Genomic DNA, 25658 nt, shown 5'->3' with positions numbered 1-25658 from the left:
CAGAATGACAGAAAAGGTGATTTTGAACTGCTTACTGATTTTAAATAAGATCAAAACCTCTCAGTTGTCAAAATTTTACTTTCAAAGTCATTGAACACTTCTCTCCTTAAACTCAGTTTAACATTGTTCAGCTTTTGTTTGTCAGCTAGGTTTTGACTTCTCTTGAATCTGTGATGTAGCTCTCTTCATTCACATAGCAGTTTTCTAACATGGCTATTAAACCATGGTGGCTCCTTCCCATCCCTCAAGACCTTACTAGAAACAAACTTGTGTAAGGCACATTGAACAGTGCTTTTGAATTTTTCCATTTGTGCTCTGCATCGTCATCCCTAGCACTGAATATGTGATGATGTCTGCCCTCATACTCTGCAATTTGTATCCTGTCACTTTTGCTAAGCGAAAATATTTTCCTAGTTTTCTTGACATTCAGTCATAGATGCTATCACAATCTTATGATCACTATTATCCTCCTCTACATTAATAGATTTGATAAGTTCAAGTATGTTTGTTGCTATGAGGTCTAAGACATTACCTTCATGAGTTGGTTCTCTGTCTGCTCAAAGTAATTTCCAGACAAACAATTCAGAATAAAGTCAGGTGGGTCCCCGTCTCTGGTGCCAGTTCTGATAGCATGACTCTCCCAATCTATACCTGGCAAGAAGAAGTGATCCCTCTATTACAAAAGCATGATCAATAAATGTAGTATCACCTTTTTTTTGTCAATGTTTTCATAACTGAGCAAGTGATTTATATGGCTCAAAGACTTATTACAACTGTGAGTGACAGATTATCTCTGAGTCATGTTATAAAATTCTGTGGATATAATGTGAAACATTACATGTACAGTGGAGTGACTTACTTCTGTTTTAGAATTGCAGAGAGTAGGATCACAGCAGAACTGTAATGAGCGGCATTGTTGTAAGCTGCCACTTTGAATACTGAATGTAATTCAATTAATTATGATAACATTTCATTTCATACAAGAGGATGGTGTATGCTGAAATGTAGCTACAAAAATCATTTATGGAAAAATATAATGTCATGAATGGAAAAGGAATGTTTAATTTTTTGGTTATTTTAAGTTCTCCCTTGTCTGTGGCTCAGAACATTATTTGGTGTGTCGTAACTCATAGGGAACTTTGTATCCTGGGAAATCAGTAGAGCCTGCACCACAGTCATTTATGCTCTATTTTGAGAGATTAAATCTTGGACTTTTATTGAAATTAATACAAAATTTGGACACTGATTCCCATGCTGCAGAGTGAGTATGTCATAGCACCCAATACAGCTTCCCCATGAAGTACGATTGTGCCTCTGACCATTTTAAGAATTTTCAGAGCCAACATCTGCCAGAATTGTACAGAGCTACAGAGATTTTATTCCAGGTGCTGACTTCAACATCGAGAGGCAGACAGAGTGTGATTATGAACTGTAACTGTCTAATCATTTTGTTTTATTGACTTAAGAATTCAAAATAGTAACTAAATTTATGCCCGGGAGTGTGGGAGATACTTGTGTTAAAATATTAGGGAAATTTCCATTCAAGTAACTAGATACTATTAATTTAACTTCAACTTCATGGGGAGGAAAGTTAAAGAAAGTTATTAACAATATTCTGCAAGTTCTCTCTTAAAGACTCTACCACTATAGCTCCTGACCCAGGTGGTGTATAAAAGCATTCGATTACCATTTTTGACTGACCTTTGATGCTAACTTCACACATATTAATTCACATTCAGAATATGTGATAACCTCACTAGATAGTATCGAATCGTTCACTACAATAAATACACCATTGCCATTGATGGCTAACCTATCCTTACAATAGAAACTCCAGATAGATATATCAACAATGTAGGAAAAGACAGATTGACCCTTACCACAAAGAAGACATGTCAAGTTATAGACAGACACAATTAAAAGACCCTCACATATAGCTTTCAGTCACAGCCCTCATCAGTAAAAGACACACACACACAAAAAGAGCCATAAGGATCATGTGTGGAGTCCATCCGAGAGCCACATGCAGGAATCTTTTTAAGAAGCTTGAAATACTTACATCCACTGCGCAATATATATTCTCATTGATGTGCTTCATAAGGAAAGAAAAATCCATCTTTAAGCTGAATAGTGCATATCACAGTCACAATACTAGATGGAAACATGATATCCACTATGAACAGCCAAATCTAAGTATGGTGCAGAAAGGTGTCCATTTCAGTGGCTGTAAGATTTTTAATGCCCTCCCTTCAAGAATTAAGTGTTTGATAGATGATGATCTCCTGTTTAAAAAAACCTTAAGGCAGTTCCTATTGCAAGGATCATTTTATACATTAGAAGAGTTCCTGAACTACAGTGTTTAACATCTCTTGTATTGTAAATTGCAAATGTATGTCCAAATTTGTATTTGTAATACTGAATATTTTTATTGTAAACATATATTTTGCAATATTTATTTCTTTGTAACACTTATTATTTTGTAATCTTTATCTCTCTCTAAAACGTATTTTTGCAGTGGGACCTAAGTTACTGTTCACTGTTTTTTGTTTTGTAATCTCTATCTATATCTAAAATGTATTTTTTTTTGTATTGGGACCTAAGTTACTGTTTACTGTTTTTGTTTTGTTTTATGTATTACCATAAATTCTGGCCAAAAGCTTGTAAAATTGACACGTTCCATATCCTGTGATACTGTCACAACATGGATCACCGGAACAAGAGATAAATAAATATAAATAAAAAATAAATAAACACACACACTCTACAAGCAAGAAGCAAACCTCACACACACATGACCATCAACTCCAGCATCTTGGGCCCAGATGCTATAGTTGGCGGTCGTGTGTGCATGAGGTGTGCTTGCTTGTGTGTATGAATGATGTGTATCACAGTTGAGACCAGTTTCCAATCCTCAGTTTATTTTGTCAATAAATGCTTTCACTTCAATCCTTGGTTTATTTGTCTACAAATGATTTCACTTCTTTTGGGCCTAACAAAGGGCCTGTCTGCAACTTGACATGTCTTCTTTACAGTGAGTAGCAAGACAGAGTGCTACTTACAGTATTTTCCTACATTGTTGCTATCCTTACAATAAATATTCCAGCCTGAATTTAGGATTTCATTGGTATTCTCTTCTGGTTTCAACCATCTTTCTGTTCCGAATACCATCTGGGCATTGTAACCTTTAATAAGTGGTACTAATTTGGGACCTTAATATGGACACTCCTGCAGGATACTAATAACACATTAACTTTTTGACCCCCGATCTGTGGGGAGGAGCATTTACTGTGAGGACAAGCATATGATAAATATGAGTAAAATTTGGCACTTTTTATATGTGTGACTACTTACCATTGTGATATAGTTTCTCATATTAACTGTTTCCCATGGTGTTAATAAGACTTGTTTGCTTTCCGATGTATTCTCAGCTAATGAACTGAAAACTATGCTTGCTGCTTCAGGGTCCATAAATATGTTGAACTCAACACCTGGTTTTCTGTTACCAACACCTGAAAGTAGGCACTCTAGACAGATCTTAAAAAGACATAAGCATATAAAGCCACAGTTTTTATAGAGCTTACTACAGTCATTACTCACTGAACATGGTATCCATAAACTTATCTATGGCAACAAGAAACAATTTTGAATCTCAGGCTTATGGAACTAATGACTTTATTTATGTTCTAAACGACTCTCATGAGAAAAATGCTACATTAAGAGTACAGAGATTTAATGTAGAGAGTAAATCAGTTTGAATAACAGACTAAAGCATAATACTGGAGAAAAACAAAGGAGCATAATCATAACGTGATGCAACATAATAAACTGAACTTTCTGAAATATGGCATTAATTTGTAAATAAAGACAAATTGTCTTTCATCATGTAGAGGAAGTTTAAAGTGATAGATTGGCACGTAGTAAGAATGATGAGTGTTACTTGGCTTTTGTGCGTATCTCTGTGGGCATGGGAGGGGAGAATGATACTTCAGTTTAAATGAAGAAAGTAATGGTCTCAAATCCAGAGTGGGTATGACAATAGGCAGGAGGAGAAGAAAAAGCTGGTAAATGTAAAGTTCAGAAAACGAAAGTGAAAGAATAAAATTTTTTTGAAACAAAAATTTATTTTTACAGGAAAGAGCTTTTCTTAAACTATTTTTCTACATACACAGATCAGAAAAAGTTTTGCACCACCTTGGTTCCAAGAGTTCTGGCACCTGTACAGAAAATTGGAATAGAGATCAACATAAACATCATTCCTGCCCTTTTTATTGCTTGTGAAAACCACACATTGCATGTTGTACCACCATACAGTGAGACATTCAGAGGTAGTGGTCCAGATTGCTATACACACTGGTACCTCTAATACCCAGTAGCACATCCTCTTGCATTGATGCACACCTGTATTCGTCACGGCATACTATCCACAAGTTCATCAAGGCACTGTTGGTCCATTCCTCAATGGTGATTCAGCATAGATCCCTCAGCGTGGTTGGTGGGCCACATCTTCCATAAACAGCCCTTTTTAATGTATCCCAGGAATGTTAGATAATGTTCATGTCTGGAGAACATTCTGGCCACTCCAGTTGAACGATGTTGTTATCCTGAAGGAAGTCATTCACAAGATGTGCACAATGGGGGCATGAATTGTCATCCATGAAGACTAATGCCTCGGCAATATGTTGCCGATATAGTTGCAGTATCAGTTGGAGGATGGCATTCAGGTATCGTTCAGCCGTTACGGTGCCTTCCATGACCACCAGCAGCGTACGTCAGCCCCACATAATGCCACCCTGAAACAGCGGGGAACCTCCACCTTGCTGCACTTGCTGGACAGTGTGTCTAAGGCATTCAGCCCGACCGGGTTGCCTCCGAACATGTCTCTGGTTGAAGGTATATGCGACACTCACTGGTGAAGAGAACATGATGCCAATCCTGAGTGGTCCATTCAGCATGTTGTTGGGCCCATCAGTACCACGCTGCATGGTGTCATGGTTGCAAAGATGGACCTCGCCTTGGACATCGGGAGTGAAGCTGCACATCATGCAGCGTATTGCTCACAGTTTTGCTCACAGTTTGAGTCACAACACAACGTCCTGTGGCTGCACGAAAAGCATTATTCAACATGGTGGCATTGCTGTCAGGATTCCTCCAAGCCACAATCTGTAAATAGTGGTCATTCACTGCAGTAGTAGCCCTTTGGTGGTCTGAACGAGCCATGTTGTCGACAGTTCCTGTCTCTTTGTATCTCCTCCATGTCCAAACAACATCGCTTTGGTTCACTCCGAGACGTCTGGACACTTCCCTTGTTGAGAGCCCTTCCTGACAATGCGGATGTGATCAGACTGCTGTATTGACCATCTAGGCATGGCTAAACTACAGACAACATGAGCCGTGTACCTCCTTCCAGGTGGAATGACTAGAACTAATCAGCTGTCAGACGCGCTCCGTCTAATGAGCACTGCTCATGCATGGTTGTTTACATCTTTAGGCTGGTTTAGTAACATCTCTGAACAGTCAAAGGGACTGTGTCTATGATACAATATCCACAGTCAACACCTATCTTCAGGAATTCTGGAAACTGGGGTGATGCAAAACTGTTTCTGATGTGTGTAGTTGTCACCATTGTTGAAACATTTGTCGTAGCAGGAAATTGACTTTTCATTGTCCTCTTCATAGAGAGGTGCTGCCTGTGAAGACAGCTACTACTGAATACCATTTTTTGTGACTTTTCTGTTTGCTGAGTTCTTTTGCAGAGGTGAAACTGTGAATTCTGTATGATTCTGTGAAACACTGACAAAACCTCAGATGCAGTTCAAAACAAATGCGTAGAATGTTCAGTCAAGACATTGTGTTGCTTTATGACAAAGCCCATCACCATTCTGCTGTTGTCACTCAAAACTTTCTTCTGTAATTCAGTTGGGAACTGCTCAATCACCTACCACACAGCTCTGATCTTGCACCTTCTGACTACCACTTGTTCTTGTATTTGAAGCGTGATTTTGTAGGAAGGCACTTTAACAGTGATGACAATGCAAAAATGGAGTTCAGCAGCAACTGTCTTACTGCAGCAGCAACTGTCTTACTGGTGACACCTTTCTATGAAGAGGGTGTAGATAAGTTGATTCCCCACTGTGGCACATGTCTGAACAATAGTGGCAGATATGTAGAAAAATAGTTTAAGAAATGCTCTCTCTTGTAGAAATAAATTTTGGTTTGAAAAAATGTTTTTATGAAACAATGGAAACTCTTAAGTTGGAATATCAACAATGTAAGGAAAAGATAAATTGCTACTGACCATAAAGATGGCACACTGAGTTGTGGACAGGCGCAACGAAGAGACACTTACATATTAGTTTTTGGCCAAATCCTTCTTCAGAAAAAGGAAACACACACACATTCATTCACACAAGCAAGCACATCTCACACACACATGACCACCATCTCTGGCATTCCAGCCCAAGCTGCCAGACATGGCAGTCATGTGTGCAAGAGGTATGCTCACAGTATGTGAATGAATGTGTGTGTGTTTTGTTTTCTGCAGAAGGCTTTGGACAATAGTTAATGTATAAGTGTTTTTTGGTTGTGTCTGTCTGCAAGTCAAAATGTTTTTATGAGTTTTTTTCCAAAATGGTTCTTACTTTCTGCACATGCCTTGTGTATGAGTAATTCCTTTTATATGCTTGTATGTTACTCATTGCTTCCTCTTTACTGTGAATGATGATGTATCCTCACACTATTTGTAATGAACTTAACTTTATTTTTTCCAAACTTAAACCTTGTGCAGTGTGTTTCATATGTATGTTGCTATTTAAATGCCAATTTTGCGTGACTTATCCTTAACTATTTTCTTACTTTGCTGCTCTCTTTCCTGTTTTGCTTAATTACTTAAGAAAAAGGGTGTAAATCTGAGGATTGTTAAAATTTTTGTGCTGTTGTTGGCTTTAGTACAACACCTGTACTAATTACAACTATTTCATGATTGTCTGTTGTACTTTAAATACAAATCCATTATATCTTACCCTCAACACTGCCTCCCAAAACAGCCACTTGTTTCACATTTTGAATAAAACTAGGATCCTTTCGTATTGCTAAAGCAATGTTGGTCAGAGGTGCTAATGCCAGTAGTGTGATGTTCCCTGTGAACAGTTTCAATGAGATGATAAAACAGCCATTTTAACTTATCCATTCAAGTAAGATTTTGAATACACGAAGAGAGGAAAGTAGCACAGAATTGCAGCAATTAACAATAAAAACAGATGAAGATGTCACATACTGAAACTAAAGAAAGAACTCTAAATGAAAAATATATTTGGATTATTTTTTATTCATTTATTTAACCAGGCAATGATTAATAGTTTTACTTTTAGAATTATTGGTTTCAGCTGTCACTAGAGCCATCCTCAGATCAGTGTGCCACAGCATAAGGAACCTTGTATCATGTTAGCACATACACTTTTCATCTGGTTCAGCAAAAGATAAAAGAAATAAATGTTTTTTTTTATTACAGCATTCTCCAAAGTAACAATTATGTCATATTCCACACAAGTATTTGTTCCACTTTTTCAGGAAAGCAGGTTTAATGTAGGTGTTTCATGTGGGAAGACACCATTTGTTCCTTGATTTATAAGGTTTTTGAATTTGAACATACACAACATTCAAGATATACCTTGTGTTAGAGCTTCAGATCTTGAAACTCATGAGAAAATATATTTCCCTCTCTGGACTCAAGAATCATATATCTGGAAATTGAGAGATATGTTCTGAATAGTAATGAAATGATGTACAGAAGTAAGCTTCATAGATATGGTTACTGAATACCAGCATAACATTCTTTTACAGTCAGCATCAAGAAGAGTGGATGGTCATGAACAGCAATGGTGACATGGAAGTCATTGATTGAAACACATATGCTTAAAAACCAGAATTGGCTATTGCTTAAAGATAGATGCCAGTTATCCCACCAAAACCTACTTACAAAGTTTTGAAAAGCAGTATTAAGTGAAGAATCTAGAGATGTTGTTCAACCTGCTGTACATCATTTATGTAAGGATTGTTAAGACAAGATTAGACTAATTACAGTATGCTCAGAGGCATATAACCAGTCATTCTTCTCACACTCCATTTGCAGCTGGATGGGGAAGAAATCCTAATGTGTGGTATCATGCAAGTACCCTTTGCTATGCACTTGCAAAGAATATATGTACATGTATATTGTGTTATGTACTTCTCATTATGAAAAAAACATATCGGGAAAGGGAATGAGTCATTAGTGAAGAGAAGGAACTTCTATAACCTACTCTTTTATGCTTCACAGACTACTGTCCAGCTTCAATGATAGTTAAATTACCAGTGGCAGGCAGTGTTGTGTGACCTTAAGTGTGCTGTTCAGTGTGATAAAAGTGAAACACAGGGCATGTGTTTCCACATTTAGTCCTCACAAAGAGAAGTACATAACTAATTTAATACATTATTTACATCATAGAAAGTAGCAAAACAAAATTATATCCAATAGTGTGACAAATTTAGAGGTATGTACTTCCTTTTTTATGTCTTAAGGAAATCTTTACTGTGAAGATTATATCACCCTGGGTTCCAATAATGGGAAAGGAAGGAAGGAAAAGTCAAAATTGAAATTACAATGAAATGAATACCCCTATCAGCATACAGGCTTTGATATAAGTCAATGGGGACAGTTGAAAATGTGTGCCCTGACCGGGACTCGAAGCCGGGATCTCCTGCTTACATGGCAGACGCTCTATCCATCTGAGCCACCGAGTACACAGAGGATAGTGTGACTGCAGGGACTTATCCCTGGCATGCCTCCCATGAGACCCACATCCGCAACTTATTGTCCCGCACTATATGCATAGTACCCCTGCCCGTTGTACTCATTACTCGCGGCCTTACTACCAATTCCTGTAAGAGTTCGGGCACTGTTTGTGCATCTGCATAGAAGAAGATGGTCAAATGGCTGGTGAGCCATATATATGAATGAGCTGCATGGTCAACGACGGTATCTGTTCTTTCAGACATGTCCAAAAGAACATATACCATCTTCATATATATCAAGTCTAAATTTTTGAAGAAAAAAGTGATCTGTATATTATTTCTACCACTTTATTTTACATGATCTTGTAATACAGAAATGGAATGCTTTCAGGTACGAGTTCTTATTTAAAGAGTTGCTTGGTCTCCACTACAGTCCATAAAAGTATGTGATGAAATTTAGAATTATCCACATCTATTTACAATGCTTAGCATTTAAAATTGGTAACTTTTATTTGTATACAGATATTACCTCCTTAAGCTGCTATGTATGCTGACAAACCATGCAGCTGACACTATTCAACATGTGTGGGGTGATATCACTTACAGAGATGCAGTCTTTCTAACTTTTTATATATTTTAACTTACTACAAGGATTGGAACTTTAATAGTGGCAACTATTTATTTACAGTTCATACAAAATAGATACATGTTTCAAAGTTTTACTAACCTTCAAAGTAGTTACCAGCATTGTGTATAACCCATTGCCAGTGATGTGGAAATTGTAGGATACTCTTAGCAGTGCCAGTTGTGTTAAAAGTTCAAACAGCACGGTATATTGCCCGATGAATTATTAGCAGTTCTGAAGCGAATGCCATGAAGTGTTTCCTTCAGTTTAGAAATTCAGTTGAACTCACGAGGGCTTAAGTGAGGGGAGTGAAGTAGGTGGTATAGCACTTAGCATCCCCATCAGTCAGGTCCTGCAGAAATTGTCATCACTTCTGTCTCTAATCTGGTTGTAGATTATGTTCCAAAAGTCAACAGCATAGAGACAGAAGTGATGACACTTTCTGCAGGACCTGACCATCATTTTGTTGGACAATGCTCAAGCACATACAGTGCAAGCTGTTACTGATTTGTTTGACTGATGGGGCTGCTAAGTGCTATACTGCCTACTGCACTCCCCTGACTTAAGTCCTCATGAGTTCAATTTGATTTCTAAACTGAAGGAAACACTTCACGGCATTCGCTTCAGAACTGCTACAAGTTCATCGGGCAATAGACCGCGCCGCTCAAACTGTCAACACAACTGGCACTGCTAAGAGTATCCTACGACTTCTACATCACTGGCAACAGGCTATAGACAATGCTGGTGACTACTTTGAAGGTAAATAAAACTTTGAAACACATATATATTTTGTACGAGCTGTAAATAAATAGTTGCCACTATTATAGTTCCAACCCTCGTGCATTTATGATTAATTTTCAGTAAAATAAAAATATGGTTCTATTCATTGTTGTGAATGATTGAGAGATAGTACAATATCTTAATAACAATAACTGAAGAGGTTTCTGGTGAAAAACCAGGCATTATTGCCTGGAAGTATACCTCGTATACCTCCGTACACTACAATGTGACATGTAATTAACACACAAAAACTGATATGTCTTAATAAACATTTGTTAACTTTGACAAAACAGGAGGCATCCACCATCTAACATTGCTTTGTATGAACTAGCATCCAGGCTGCAGAGAATCCTTACCTCCACTTCACAGTGCTAGTCAGTGATTCTCTTTGTCTTGACTTCCCCACAGAATCCTTCCCCCTCCCCCTGGAGTGAAAAGCACTGGAGGCTGGAAAACCATTTTCTGTGAGGTATGCAAACTGATGATCATTGGCGCTTGCTGTAGTGCACAGATGGTGTACATCAGGTACAGATCAAACCAAAGAGGATGGTGATATGGCTGACCATAGTGGGAAGAGGGAATGGCTCTTCCACTTTGAGAGCAGCACTGAATTGTTGGCTGACATAGTGTGATTCAGCAGTGTGTTCAGGGGAGACAAACTGGTCATGGTATTAAGGGGCAGGCTGATAGGTTGCTGACAAGTGAGAGTTGTGACAACACTGCTGTGAAATCCATCATCACTGGCAGGCGGATGGTCCAAAGGAGGTGGTAGTGATTGCCTTTGATGTGATCTATGGAGCTGTGTGTTTTGCTTGTATGTGTAGGGTACTGTTGACTAAATTGACTGCAGTTTCTTCCAAATGAAAGTCTCTTACATCAGTCATGATTGTTTCTAGTTGCACAGGGCGTAATTCACTCAGATGAGGGACGTCCAGGTCATCGTGATTCTGTAGGTTATTCATGTTGTCTTTGGTGATAAGAGTCCATGCTAGTTTCAGTGTGTTGATTGAGACTGCTGTGGTGCTTCTGTTGACATCAGTATCAAATATGTGAGGTCCCAGTCTGGCCACTTGGAATGGGTTGTTGTAGGATGGTCATAATGCTATTCATACTGTATCATCACATAGCGTGATGTGTGTGCAGTTCAGCAGTCTCTTATGTGTGAATAGTTTGGGGGCTGTGTGTGCAAACAGATGAGGTACCATTGAATTTCTAGTGTGATCCTTGACATGTTGCACTATCAAGGGAAGATCCAGTGGGTTGGGACAGGGAGGACACATAGGAGAGCCTCCATCCATGTGTCCCTGAGGCACATAAGAACTATCTTCATTGTGCGGTGCCATGGTATGATGGTGAGAGGTGCTACAGAAGTTAGGAACAGCTTCTACACAGTGTGAAAGTCTGTCCGTCATGGGTAGGAGATATTTGTAGCCCTCTGACTGTGGTAGAGGTCCTGCAAGATCTGGATATAAGTGACAGAAGCACCCATATTGTATTTCGAAACTGCCAAGTGATGCCTGCGTGTTTCAGCCCATCTTGCTTCATTGACAGTTGAGGCACATGCACATTCAGTCGCAGCAGTTGTGTCCGACATCCAGCCAAACAAATCACTCAGTGACCAGCTATGTCATGGATTGGATGCCTGGTTACTTGGAGGGGAGTTCACGACATTAGCTTAGCATGATGTCAGGAAGCAGCGTGATTTTTTGGAGCATGTGCCAACTGACTGAGCAGAGGAGGCAGGAGTGCCAAAATCGATGTTCTGCCTGTGTTGAGCCACTGAATATAATCTGTCTGCTAGCACCAACTTCCTTCTGAGTGGCTCTAACTCGTGCACCACAGTAATTGTGAGCTGTAGCTGGGATGGAAGTTTCACAATCCCTAATGTCCAAAGGGTTGAGTCCAGCATTAGTGTGAGGTTGACTAGCAAATGTAGATGACTCCAGAATTGTGAAGGCATTCCCTTGGTGAGCTGTTCCTCATAAATGACTTGCCACACCTGTTGCTCAGAAGTGGGGGCAAGTCATTGTAATAATGCTGTTTTTGCTTCATCGTACTTGTTGTGTGGTGAAGGGGAAAGGATAATATCACTTATTAGTTCTGCATGTTCCTTGAGATTACGGATTAACATCACAAATTTTGAAATGTCATTGGAAGTGCCTAGTGAAGTGAATATACACTCAGCCATTGTGAAACGTAATGGCACTTTGTCAGGTTGGAATGGGGGAATTTCAGTTGTCGTGCAGCTCTGAACTATTCTGTGAATCCAATAATGGTTGTACTGCCTGAGCTAAATGGAAAGGTATGACCAGTGATATGAGTCACAGCATGGTTGGAGCTGGGAGCATATCATTGACATTGCACAAAGGTCAAGAACATCAATATCCTATTCTGTGGAGTGAAAGTAAACTTTCAAAAGGGTTTGACTTAACAGGAAAGACATACACCACTACATCTCTTTGCAAAAGATGTACTGAATCTTGAAAACAACTGTGAAAAGCTTTCTGATAATCTTGATCTCAACCCACCTCACAGTAAAAAATAGTCTGCGGTTAAGACAACAAAGCAAGAGGACACAAAATAATTGTCAATTGATAAATCTCTATTTTGAAGGCATCAATGGATTTATCTATGTCGTGTGTTGTGTCCACAAAGACTTCCAAAGCGATCATTTGCTACAAGTAGCAATTTTTTACAATTATTGAGACAAAGGGAATCACTGACTAGTGCTGCTTAGTGTGGGCATGGATCCTCTGCACCCGGGATGCCAGTTCGCACCAAGTGATGTTATGTGGTGGATTGTATGAAGTTCTTCTTCTTCTGTAGTGGTCAATCCAAGGATGGGTTTGCAACTTCTACAATGGCAGCTTGTCTCCATTCTGTGCGTCTTTCAGCTTTTCTCTTCATTTCTTTATAGGTGTTACATCCCACATCTTTCACAATTTGATCCATGTACCTCAGTCGTGGTCTTCCTCTTGGTCTTTTTCCCTCGACATATCCCTCTATGATTGTGTTCAGGTGTCCTTTATGTCTTAATAGATGGCCTGTAAATTGCACTCTTCTTTTAACAATGAAACTCCAGAAGCTTCTCTTCTCACCTGCTCTTTCCAGAACCACTTCGTTTGTGACTTTGTCGATACATTTTATTTTGAGCATGTGTCTATAGCACCACATTTCAAAAGAATTTATCTTCTGGTCTTCCTCTGTCCCGAGAGTCCATGTTTCACACCCATAGCATGCCACACTCCACACATATGATTTCAAAAATCTTTCCTTGATTTCAAGGCTGATGCTCTTAGATGTTAAGATGTTTTTCTTCTTGTTAAAAGCAGCCTTTGCTTGAACAATTCTACTTTTCACTTCTGCCTTGCTCCTTCCATCCCTGGTAATATTACTGCCCAGATAAGTAAATTTATCAACTTGTTCAAGCAGTTCATTGCCTACATGAACTTGGACTTTCACTTGATCTTTTTTGTCGTATGCCATTACTTTTGTTTTTGCTTTATTAATTCTCATATTATATTCTTCCCCCATAACTTTATCCATTCTATTCACTAGGACTACAAGATCTTCTTCACTTTCAGCCAGGACAGCTATATCATCAGCATATCTTATCATATCTATTCGTTGGCCATGAATTACTACACCTGTCTGTGAATTTTCCATTACTTTTTTCAGTGCCTCTTCAATGTATAGGTTAAAGATAACAGGGGATAGTGCGCAACCATCTCATTTCTGAGACTCCCAGTATATCAATATCCATTCATTTCATTTCCATTTTCAAGTTTTCCAGTTTACCACATTTAAGAAGTGAGTTGACGTTCCATGTTGCTATCCTTCTTACATTAATGCTTTTGGATTTTGGTATCTCTTTAGTTGTCCCCGCCCAGAGATCCGAATGGGGGACTGTTTTACCTCTGGAGAATTTAACCAACTCACTAGGTGTGAATCCCTGGGGTATGAAGTTAATAAATGTTTATTTAGACACATCGGTGTTTGTGTGTTACTTACATGCCACTTTCTACTGTACAGAGGTATACTTCCACAATGGTGACCCCAAAACAGTGAATGCCCCATTATTTATGAAATACTGTTGTTTTCCATGCCATAGGAAATTAACAATGGGTAGTTCCTCATGCCTCTGTGGCTATTAATTCATCAACACTGACTGCAGTGTAGTGCAGCCATTGGCTTCATCTAAAAACTGTGTGGAATATGGAGCAGCAAGGAGCACAAATGTCGCATCACAACTGTGACTCAATCATGGCTGCCATCAGAGCCTTAATTAATGAAGTCGCATGCTGACCCCACACTGACCTTTTCGACATCAGTTCACATTTGGTTTTCATGCAATCAGACATGGTGCTGATAGTGCCTTCCGTGTCTATCATACAGTGACCAGCATTCCGATCTGAACTACTGGAGATGGTGGTCATGTGTGCATGAGGTATACTTTCTTCTGCTAATGAATGTGTGTGGGGTGGTTCCTTTTCCAAAGAAGGCTTTGGCTGTAAGCTATAAAATTCTTGTCATTGGTAGGGTACCTTTTTAATGCATTGTGAGGTCATATATGAAAAGATAACTTATGTAGTCATATGTTGTTCATTATCAGAATGCAGAGAATGTGTCCATGTTTTAAGTGGATATGTAGATGCAGAACATAAGAAAAGATTATCCAAGCTAACGTCATGATTAGAGATTAGGTTAGATTAGTTTCTCGTTCCATAGATCTGTGCTGAGGAGATCCTCGTGGACGTGGAACATGTCAGTTTTTTAAGCTGAAATGACAATACTAATAGTATGAGTATATACAATACATAATTTTTTTAAGCTGAAATAACAATACTAATAGTATGAGCATATACAATACATCATTTGTTTCTATTAAAAAATTTGTCAATGGAGTAGAAGGAGTTGGCCACTAACAAGACTTTCAGGCTCCTTTTAAACTGATCTTTATTTGTAGCTAAATTTTTTATGTTTGCTGTCAAATTATTGAAGATGAGTGTTCCTGAGCAGTGGACCCCTTTTTGAACTAAAGTAAGTGCTTTTATGTCCTTGTGCAGATCATTTTTGTTCCTGGTATTGTATGTATGAACTGAGCTGTTTGTTGGAGAAAGAGATATATTATTTAGGACAAATTTCATTAAGGAGTAATTATACTGAGAGGCAGTAGTTAGTATATCCAGTTCTTTGAAGAGGCTTCTACAGGACGTCCGTGAATTTATTCCACAAATAATGTGTATTACATGTTTTTGGACTCTGAAAACTTTTGTTTGACTTGAAGAGTTACCCCAAAATATTACCCCATATGACATTATGGAATGAAAGTAGGCAAAGTATGCAAGCTTTTTCATTTTTATGTTGCCTATGTCAGCTAACACTTGAATTGTAAACACAGATTTGTTAGGCGTTTCTGCAGTTCTGTGGTGTGCTCCTCCCAACTGAATTTATTATCAAGTTGTAATCCCAGCAATTGAAGACTGTCAACCTCTTCTATCTGCTCTTCTTCATACTTTATGCATATGCTGGGTGGAAACCTCTTACAGGTTCTGAATTGCATATAGTGAGTCTTTTCGAAGTTTAATGTCAGTGAGTTAGCTTTAAACCATTTATTAATATCCATGAAAATATCATTAGCAGATCTTTCTAGAACTACACGCAACATACTATTTATTGCAATACTTGTGCCATCTGTAAACAAAACGAACTCTGCTTCTGGCAGTGTAACTGATGAGAGATCATTAATGTACACAAGAAAAAGCAATGGCCCATGTTTTAACACAACAATGCAGTATTACAGTACCTAGTGGGCTGGTATTGCATTTGATGAATGTATTTCCCTCTATATGAATTAAACAATGGAAAATCCAGGATGGAATGTAACAATACCAGAGAAGGAAAGTTGCTACTCACCATATAGCGGAGATGCTGAGTCATGATAGGCACAATAAAAAGATTCACTTAATTAAAGCTTTCGGCCATTAAGGCCTTTGTCAGCAGTAGACACACACACGCACACACACACTCACATAAACACAACTTGCACACACATCAGCAGTCTCAGAGAGCTGAGACCACACTGCGAACAGCAGCACCAGTGCATGATGGGAGTGGTGACTGGGTTGGGGTAAGGAGGAGGCTGGGGCAGGGAGGGGGAGGGATAGTATGGTGGGAGTGGCAGACAGTCAAGTGCTGCAGTTTGGACGGAGGGCAGGAGAGGTGTGGAGGGGGGAGGGGGTAAGTAACGTAAAGGAGAGAAATATAAGAAATTAAAAGACTGGGTGTGGCAGTGAAATGATGGCTGTGTAGTGCAGAAATGGGAACAGGGAGGGGGCTGGATGGGTGAGGACATGAGGGATATCATGTTTGGCAGTGTGTTCAGAAACAGGGTGGTCCACTTGTTTCTTGGTCACAGTTTGTTGGTGGCCATTCATGCGGACAGACAGCTTGTTGGTTGTCATGCCTACATAGAATGCAGCACAGAGGTTGCAGCTTAGTTTGTAAATCACATGACTAGTTTCACAGGTAGACCTGCCTTTGATGGGATAGGTGCCTTTGATGGGAAGGTGATGTTAGTGACCAGACTGGAGTAGGTGGTGGTAGAAGGATGTATTGGACAGGTCTTGCATCTAGGTCTATTACAGGGGTATGAGCCATGAGGTAAGGGATTGGGAGCAGGGGTAGTGTAAGGATGGACGACTATATTATGTAGGTTCAGTGGACAGCGGAATACCACGGTAGGAGGGATAGGAAGGATAGTGGGCAGAACATTTCTCATTTCAGGGCATAACGAGAGGTAATCAAAACCCTGGTGGAAAATGTAATTCAGTTGCTCCAGTCCCGGATGGTACTGAGTTACTAGGGGAACGCTCCTCTGTGACTGGACTGTGGGACTTTGGGAGGTGGTGGGAGACTGGAAAGATAAGGCAGGACCTCATTGATTTAAAAAAGATATAGTTCTCTACCTCTTGGTAGACAAAGAAGTTAAGAGTATTATTCATACTGTAAAATATTCTTCAAATTTTGTAGAATCTCTTGTCATTACATCATCACAGTCTCTTGCACTGTTGATTAAATAAGTTTATTCACACTATACTACACACACCACTAATATTATGTGACTGTCAAGATTTAAGTTTTTATTGAATGGAAAATTTTAAGTGTTTGTCATCTCTGTGTTTCAATAATAAAAGTTCTGCATAGTGTTCAAAAGAAGTGGCCTATTTCTGTTATGAATACATGAGTAAGGCTGAATATGTCCCTTCTGCCTCACACAAAGTAGCAAATAGAGTTGCTCTCCAAGTAATTTGTATTAGGGGTGAGCAAATGTGGTCAGCGATTGTGTTCTTCCAATGCCGTTGTTCCTTCAGAACATTCCATTGCAGCCACTACACTCTGCAGCCATAAAACATTGGATGTTACTTATGCACCTGTAGTGTCTTTGTTCCTTCAGAACATTCCATCCCAACCATCCCATGTGGCAGCTGTGACTCACCAATAGCCCCAACTGGGCAGGTGTAACTTGTGACTTGAATGTTTTGGAGCTGGCCATTGTGGCCAAATGGATCTAGACGCTTCATTCTGGAACCGCGCAACCACTATGGTCGCAGGTTGAAATCCTGCCTCAGGCATGGATGTGTGTGATGCCCTTAGTTTAGTTAGGTTTAAGTAGTTCTACGTTCTAGGGGACTGATAACTTCAGATGTTACGTCCCATAGTGATCAGAGCCATTTTGAATGTGTTGGTTCCTTCAGTGACAGTTATAATCGGGCTGCCAATTGGAGAGTGAGCAGTGCTTGTGGTGTGGGAAGTGGGCTTTCCCAGTATAACACTACAATTGCTTACAAGCACACTAAGAATCAGTTTCCTATCTAGCAGTGCAATACAGCATGTTGTAAAAGTAATGAATAAATTTTGTACCTGTGTACCACTGAAACACCTAAGTGGAAACAAAGCCCCTGGAGTAAATGACATTCCTTGAGAATTATTGAGATCCTTGAGAGAGCAAGCTATGATAAAACTATTCTACTTGGTATACAAGTTACATGAGACAGGTGAAATTCCCTCAGATTTCAAGAAGAGTGTAATAATTCCAATTCCAGTTTCAAAGACAGTGAGTGCTGCCAGGTATGAATACCACTGAACCATCAGTTTAATAAATTATGCTTGCGAAATATTGACACAAATTATTTATGGAAGGATGGAAAAATAACATTTGTAGATTTAGAGAAAGCTTTTGACATTGTTGGTTGGACTACACTCTCTGAAATTCTGTAGGTAACAGGGACAAAATAAATGGAGCAAAAGGCAACCTGCAACTTGTGCAGCATCCAGACTGCAGGTATAAAAACTGTAGAACATGAAGAAAGTTAGGCAGTGGTTGAAAAGGTAGTTTATCTTGTTCCTGATGCTATTCAACCTATACAATGAGCAAATACAGTGTAGTTGAATTAAATTTCCTGATGCTGAGAGAATTAGATTACAAAATGAGACAGTAAAAACATCAGATGAGTTTTGGCAGTACATGCAGAGTTGCAGAGTTTGGGCAGAAAAATAACTGGTAATGGCTGAAATTGAGAGGATAGAAAATTCAGACTGGTGATAATAAGCAAAAATTACCAAGAAGGCTGAGTTTGTTAACATTCAATATAAATTTAACTCATAAGAAGTCATTTCTGAATGTATGTCTCTGGACTGCAGCCTTGTTCAGAAATGAAATATGGATGACGTGTAGTTGAGACAGGAAAAGAATATAAGTTTTTGAAATGTGCTGTTAGAGGAGAATGCTCAACATTAAATGGGTAGGTTGTCTAACTAATAAGGGAGTACTGAAATTGGGAAGAAAATAAATTTGTGTCATAAATTGACTAAAAGAAAGTATTGGTTGATAGGGCACATTCTGAGACATCAAAGAATCATCAATTTAATACTGGAGGACAATGTGGAGTTAAAAAAGGGAGACAAAGAGACAAATACAGTAAGCAGATTCAAATGGATGTAAGTTGCAGTAGTTATTCAGAGATGAAGAGATTGGCTCAAGACATATTAGCACAAAGAGCTGCATCAAACCTGCCTTCAGACTGAAGTCTGTAACAGCAACATATATTTGATATTGTTGACATACATATTCATTACAAAGTATTCATTTGACAGCACAAGCTATGTTTGGGGAAGAAGACATGTGAGTCATGAATTGTATCCATCTGAGTCTACAGAAGGTAATTGTGACTTCCCCTGAAAGTCTCACTGAAATTTGCATGTTTCATCATGCCTGACATGAGTTCAGCACTATGGACTCCATTTCTATCCCAATAAAATAAGGGAACACAACATACTTAGCTTTGTTCTTGAAGATCTCATAGGAGTCAAAACTGTGCAATTAGTATCCCAGATTTTCAATTGCAGCTTTGCAGAAATTTCCCTAATGGCTTTTATCATGTTAATTGTAAGAAATTAAGAATAGGCAACTAGTTTCAGCAATCTTCCTCACTGTGTTTTACTTCTTACACCACTTGTGGATCAAACACATTAAAGTTTCAACATGGGCACTAAAATTATGCAATAAATTAACATACATAGAAATTGCAGAACACGTCTTTTTCATAACACATCTGATGGGCAACTCATTTTCCTGTTTCTTCAGGCCAAACATGATGCTCCTCTCCAAAGTCAACCCTTTTTTTTTACATCTGGACTTCATTATGCAGTTCACTGATAATTGGTTAAATTTAAGTTAAATATTAAAGATATGCTGGCAACTTTAACATAATATCTCCACTTCTTTATTGTAATCAGATTCTGTTGTTGTTGTTGTTGTTGTTGTTGTTGTCATCATCGTCATCACTGTTGTGATCTTCAGTCTGAAGAGTGATTCGATGCAGCTCTCCACACTACTCTATCTTGGGCAAGCCTGTTCATCTCTGAACAGCTACTGTGACCTACATCTTTTGAATGAGCTTACTATAATCATATCTTTGTCTCTTCCTACAGTATTTACCCCCACACTTCCTCAAATACTAAGCTGGTGATCCCTTGATACCTCAGAATTTGTCCAACCAACCGATCCCTGTTTTGTCAAGTTATGCCATAAATTTCTTTTCTTCCCAAGTCTATTCAGTATCTCCTTATTGGCAAACATGATGTAACTGGCAAACATGATATTCAGCATTCTTCTGTTGTATCGCACTTCAAAACCTTCTATTCTCTTCTTGCCTGAACTGTTTATTGTCTACATCTCACTTCCAAACAAGCCTAAACTCCAGACGAATTCCTTCAGAACAGACATCCTAATACTGAAATGTACATTCAATATTGACTAATCTCTGTTCTTCAGAAATGCTTTCCTCATCATTGCATTCTACATTTTATATCCTCTCTACTTCTGCCATTATCAGTTATTTTGATGCCAAAATAGCAAAAGTTACAAAACTCATCTACTATTAGTTCTCCAATCCAACCAGGCAGCCATGTGGTTCCATATTGCTGAAGCAATCCTACAGAGCCATGGCATTATAGATGACACATCAAAATTTTCAGCATTATTGAGCAACATCTCTGAGTACATGTATTTAGTCAGTGACGTCAAAAGTGTACCATACATTACCAGCAGATACACCGCAGCTAAAGGTGCACTTCTACAGTGCTTTGTTAAAACACTGGAAAAACAGCTAAGTGAAGTTTTGTATGAAAATAAGATTGACCCACAAACACATTTGCAATTTTGGGGACATCTGCAAGCAGTAGTGGACCCTAGCATTATCCCAGATGTTGTACTGTGGTCTGTTTGGATATTAAGATTACCTCCCTCACTACAGTCAGTGCTAATATAGAGGGAACAGGTCCCAATTGATATTAAGCTAAATTTGGCAGACAGTCATTATGCAGTCCAACACAGACAACAAAAAGCAATTTCAAGACACAGCAATGCCTTGGATTTCAAAACAATCCATCCCACCACAGTAGCCATGAACGCACAATGACACTGGACACTGACCAAGCACAAGCACCACTGACAACAACCGAGTGCAGGATGCCAAATGCAGATGCACGCAACTCATCCCCATTCCCACTGTAAACAACGACAGAGTGACAGTTGACGTGGGGGCATGGTCTTGTTTTTGCTGGTTTCATACATGATTCAGCAGGAGAGCACGCAACTGTTCAAGTCCTTGCGAGTTCTCAAACTCTGACAGTGGTCCACAGTAGAAGCACTGGACCACCCAACAAAATGAAGATGCCCAAACCATGAGAATAAATGCCACACCAGTTTGCCTATTCCTACAGACGTTGCCCAACTCCACGTCTTTGTTCACATGTCAAAGAAAAGGTTATTGGCAGATACAGGATCAGCAGTTAGTGTCATCCCAGGCAGATCTCCACCATTGACAGCAGTATCTTCACATACACAACTGACAGCAGATAATGAAATATCAGTATGACAGTTCAGAACTGTTAAATTAATAGTAGATTTCTGACTGGCGACAAAGTGCACATGGCTGTTCATAATAGCAGACATGACTGAATCAATCTTAGGTGCAGATTTCCTTGACCGTTTTCGCCTTGTGCCGGACTCAGTGACAAAAGTACTTAGGCAAACCACTTCATGTGAAATTGTAAATGGATATGCCAGTTCCTAAGAACTTCACACACTGAATCTCATACTGCTGGACATGATTGCAAGATATCAAGCAGTCAACTGTGAAAGAATTCAACTATCGGAGGAAAATGCAGCATTTAAAACTTAAATACAGACAGCAGAAGAAGAATTCAAGTCAGTCAGTATGTATTCAAAGTGTACAAGTCTCCCCATTATGTGATGCTTATATCAAACAATTGCTACGTGGACATGGTCCACAGTGGGGAGTCAGACACAGTTCTGTGCATTGTATACACACTACACCAGGATGGCGGGTGCATTTTAAACTGCAGCACCTAGTGCCACATAGACTGCATGTGGCTAAAAACTGACAGATGAGTTACTGCATGTGGAAATAGTGCAAAAATAGTGTAGTCATTGGACAGTTCATGTGCCTCACCCATAAATTTAATACCAAAAACATGGTGGCTTGTACATACTTTGTTGACCTGTCAGCTTCTGAATGCATAGCCAATACCCAAAAGATATCCAATCTTGAATATCCAAGACTTTTCCCACACATTGGCAGGTGCCACAATTTTCAGCTTGACTGCAAGAAAGAATATTTGCAGATTCCTGTGCTGAGCAAAGATGTGCTAAAAATGGCTGTCATCTCTTTTTGTTTATGCTGTACATGTTAGAAAATGTTGTACAGACCTAGCAGAGCTTCATTGACAAGTTATTACTCCAATTTGTTTACCTAGACAACATCCTAGTTTTCTCATCTTCCCCAGATGAACAAGAGGAACTCCTCCACGTGGTTTTTAATAGGCTAGAACAGCACAAAGTAGTAATAAATTAAGACAACTCGCAGCTCCCATACAGATCATTGCCTGCCAGCAGAAGCAATAAGAATCTCAGGCAGTGTCTTTTCACCAAGATGATTTCAAAATCTTGACTACATTGATCAGTTCACAACTGACAGACAGCATATCAGAGGAGACAAAAATGTTGTGGCTGTCATGAATCAATGCATTGTACAAGAACATAGGTTATGAGGATATTGCAGTGGCACAGGAATAATACCCACAAATCCAAGAACTTTCGCACAGTGTGAACACCAGTCTTAAGCTTGAACATCATTTGCTCACCGGATTGGAGAATCAGATTTGCTGCATCATTTTGCAGGGCAGGGCTCACCCATTGGTTCCTTTGACTATGCGGAAACACATCTTCAATCACTTGCACCAATTGTGTCACCGGGGACGGGATATGTCCCTCAACGAAATTGGTAACAATCTGTTTCATGAGGCCAGAAGTAAAGAAAAAAGTGGACACAAGACACAAGTATGTGTAGCGTGTCAGTGGACCAGTTTGACATCCCTAAAGGCACTTTTATTTGATTGTGCTCCTTCTGGAGTAAAATGATTGTAGACATATTCTCTCAGTGGTTGATTGTGTGAGACAGTGAGTGGAGGCAGCACCATTGGCAGAAATCACCACAGAATTAACAGGTAAAACATTCATTCAGTTGTGGATATCTAGATTTTATTGCCTGGGTGGGATTATCACTGGTCAGAGCTGTCAATTCGGGTCAGCCTTGTTCACGTAACTCTGCAGGTTTTGTGGCATCAGGTGCTTTTGCTCCACGGCCTACCATCCTCCAAAGGAATGGGTTGGTGAAGTGGTGACATTGGACTCTTTAAGGCAGCATTAATGTGCCATGGTGGACAATGGTGTGATGCACTTCCTTTTGTGGTGTTGGGCATATGCACTTCCTTCGAAGAGGACTTGCAGGCATGACTAGTGGAAGTCTTGTACAGTGAAGCTTTACATCTCCCAGCAGAATTTGTTGAACCTGTTGAACCACCAAACATGTTGTACTTACTGGAACTAGTCAGCAGAGCATTAAAACACATTTCACAGATCTGCACACTGCTGACAATACCTTATGCTGTACCAAATGTTTTTGTGCATAATGTCTTCGCATGTTGTGACTACCTAAGGTTAAGAGACAACAACATAAGATTAACACTGCAACCACCATATTCAGGACCACTCAAAGTTCTCCAAAGGGGAGACAACACATTTGTCACTTTACTGCATGACAAGCCAACAGTAGCCTCCATTCATCATTTGAAACCATCTTGGATACTCATGATGATCCAGTCACACATGCTCCAGACACTGTGGTGGACATGCCAGGGGAACGTTAACCCTTTTCACCACCCTGCATTAAACAACAAACATTGTTGCCTCCAGCTGTGACCACACCCATGCATCCGGTTGATGAATAGTGCTCCTGTGTTGCTCCCCCATGCACTGGCACTTAGAGGATTAAATTCTGCACTCAACATGCTTACCCCCCCCCCCGCCCCCCCCCCCCCCCCAAATCAGCCGTACTCCATGGGGGGAGGAGTTTATATTCTGCTTTATCACACTCTAATAAAGCAGTAAATAACTCCAAGTAAATGAAATTATACAATCATAATAACACCAGATACTCATGCAAAACATATCATTTGTAATAATGGGACATCAAATGGCTACTGAATAAATGAATTAAGCTGGAAAAGGAAAAGAGTGTGAATGATTTTCTCCACTGTTTCACTTATCATCTGTTTTGATGATTAATCCTATGACTGTCTTGTTCAGAACAGAAAGGTTAGTGACAGGCAACATCCTACACTCCTGGAAATGGAAAAAAGAACACATTGACACTGGTGTGTCAGACCCACCGTACTTGCTCCGGACACTGCGAGAGGGCTGTACAAGCAATGATCACACGCACGGCACAGCGGACACACCAGGAACCGTGGTGTTGGCCGTCGAATGGCGCTAGCTGCGCAGCATTTGTGCACCGCCGCCGTCAGTGTCAGCCAGTTTGCCGTGGCATACGGAGCTCCATCGCAGTCTTTAACACTGGTAGCATGCCGCGACAGCGTGGACGTGAACCGTATGTGCAGTTGATGGACTTTGAGCGAGGGCGTATAGTGGGCATGCGGGAGGCCGGGTGGACGTACCGCCGAATTGCTCAACACGTGGGGCGTGAGGTCTCCACAGTACATCGATGTTGTCGCCAGTGGTCGGCGGAAGGTGCACGTGCCCGTCGACCTGGCACCGGACCGCAGCGACGCACGGATGCACGCCAAGACCGTAGGATCCTACGCAGTGCCGTAGGGGACCGCACCGCCACTTCCCAGCAAATTAGGGACACTGTTGCTCCTGGGTTATCGGCGAGGACCATTTGCAACCGTCTCCATGAAGCTGGGCTACGGTCCCACACACCGTTAGGCCGTCTTCCGCTCACGCCCCAACATCGTGCAGCCTGCCTCCAGTGGTGTCACGACAGGCGTGAATGGAGGGACGAATGGAGACGTGTCGTCTTCAGCGATGAGAGTTGCTTCTGCCTTGGTGCCAATGATGGTCGTATGCGTGTTTGGCGCCGTGCAGGTGAGCGCCACAATCAGGACTGCATACGACCGAGGCACACAGGGCCAACACCCGGCATCATGGTGTGGGGAGCGATCTCCTACACTGGCCGTACACCACTGGTGATCGTCGAGGGGACACTGAATAACGCACGGTACATCCAAACCGTCATCGAACCCATCGTTCTACCATTCCTAGACCGGCAAGGGAACTTGCTGTTCCAACAGGACAATGCACGTCCGCATGTATCCCGTGCCACCCAACATGCTCTAGAAGGTGTAAGTCAACTACCCTGGCCAGCAAGATCTCCGGATCTGTCCCCCATTGAGCATGTTTGGGACTGGATGAAGCGTCGTCTCACGCGGTCTGCACGTCCAGCACGAACGCTGGTCCAACTGAGGCGCCAGGTGGAAATGGCATGGCAAGCCGTTCCACAGGACTACATCCAGCATCTCTACGATCGTCTCCATGGGA

The 25658-nt window shown here is 40.3% G+C and overlaps 1 protein-coding gene across 1 annotated transcript in view; it reads right to left on the bottom strand.

Moving 5' to 3' along the window:
- The window catches only part of LOC126187798 (uncharacterized), a 123243-nt gene that overhangs the window by 25857 nt on the left and 71728 nt on the right, over positions 1 to 25658 (bottom strand). The window contains exons 4-5 of the mRNA XM_049929078.1: positions 7020 to 7136; positions 3352 to 3509 (exon numbers count right to left, since the gene is read on the bottom strand). Of these exons, the coding sequence (XP_049785035.1) occupies positions 3352 to 3509; positions 7020 to 7136 (275 nt within the window). The remainder of the gene's footprint in view (positions 1 to 3351; positions 3510 to 7019; positions 7137 to 25658) is intronic.

This window comes from Schistocerca cancellata, chromosome 5, assembly GCF_023864275.1.
Source record: "Schistocerca cancellata isolate TAMUIC-IGC-003103 chromosome 5, iqSchCanc2.1, whole genome shotgun sequence".
Classification (NCBI taxonomy): domain Eukaryota; kingdom Metazoa; phylum Arthropoda; class Insecta; order Orthoptera; family Acrididae; genus Schistocerca; species Schistocerca cancellata.
Note: the sequence above shows the minus strand (reverse complement) of the source record. Positions and strands in the feature narration are given on the sequence as shown.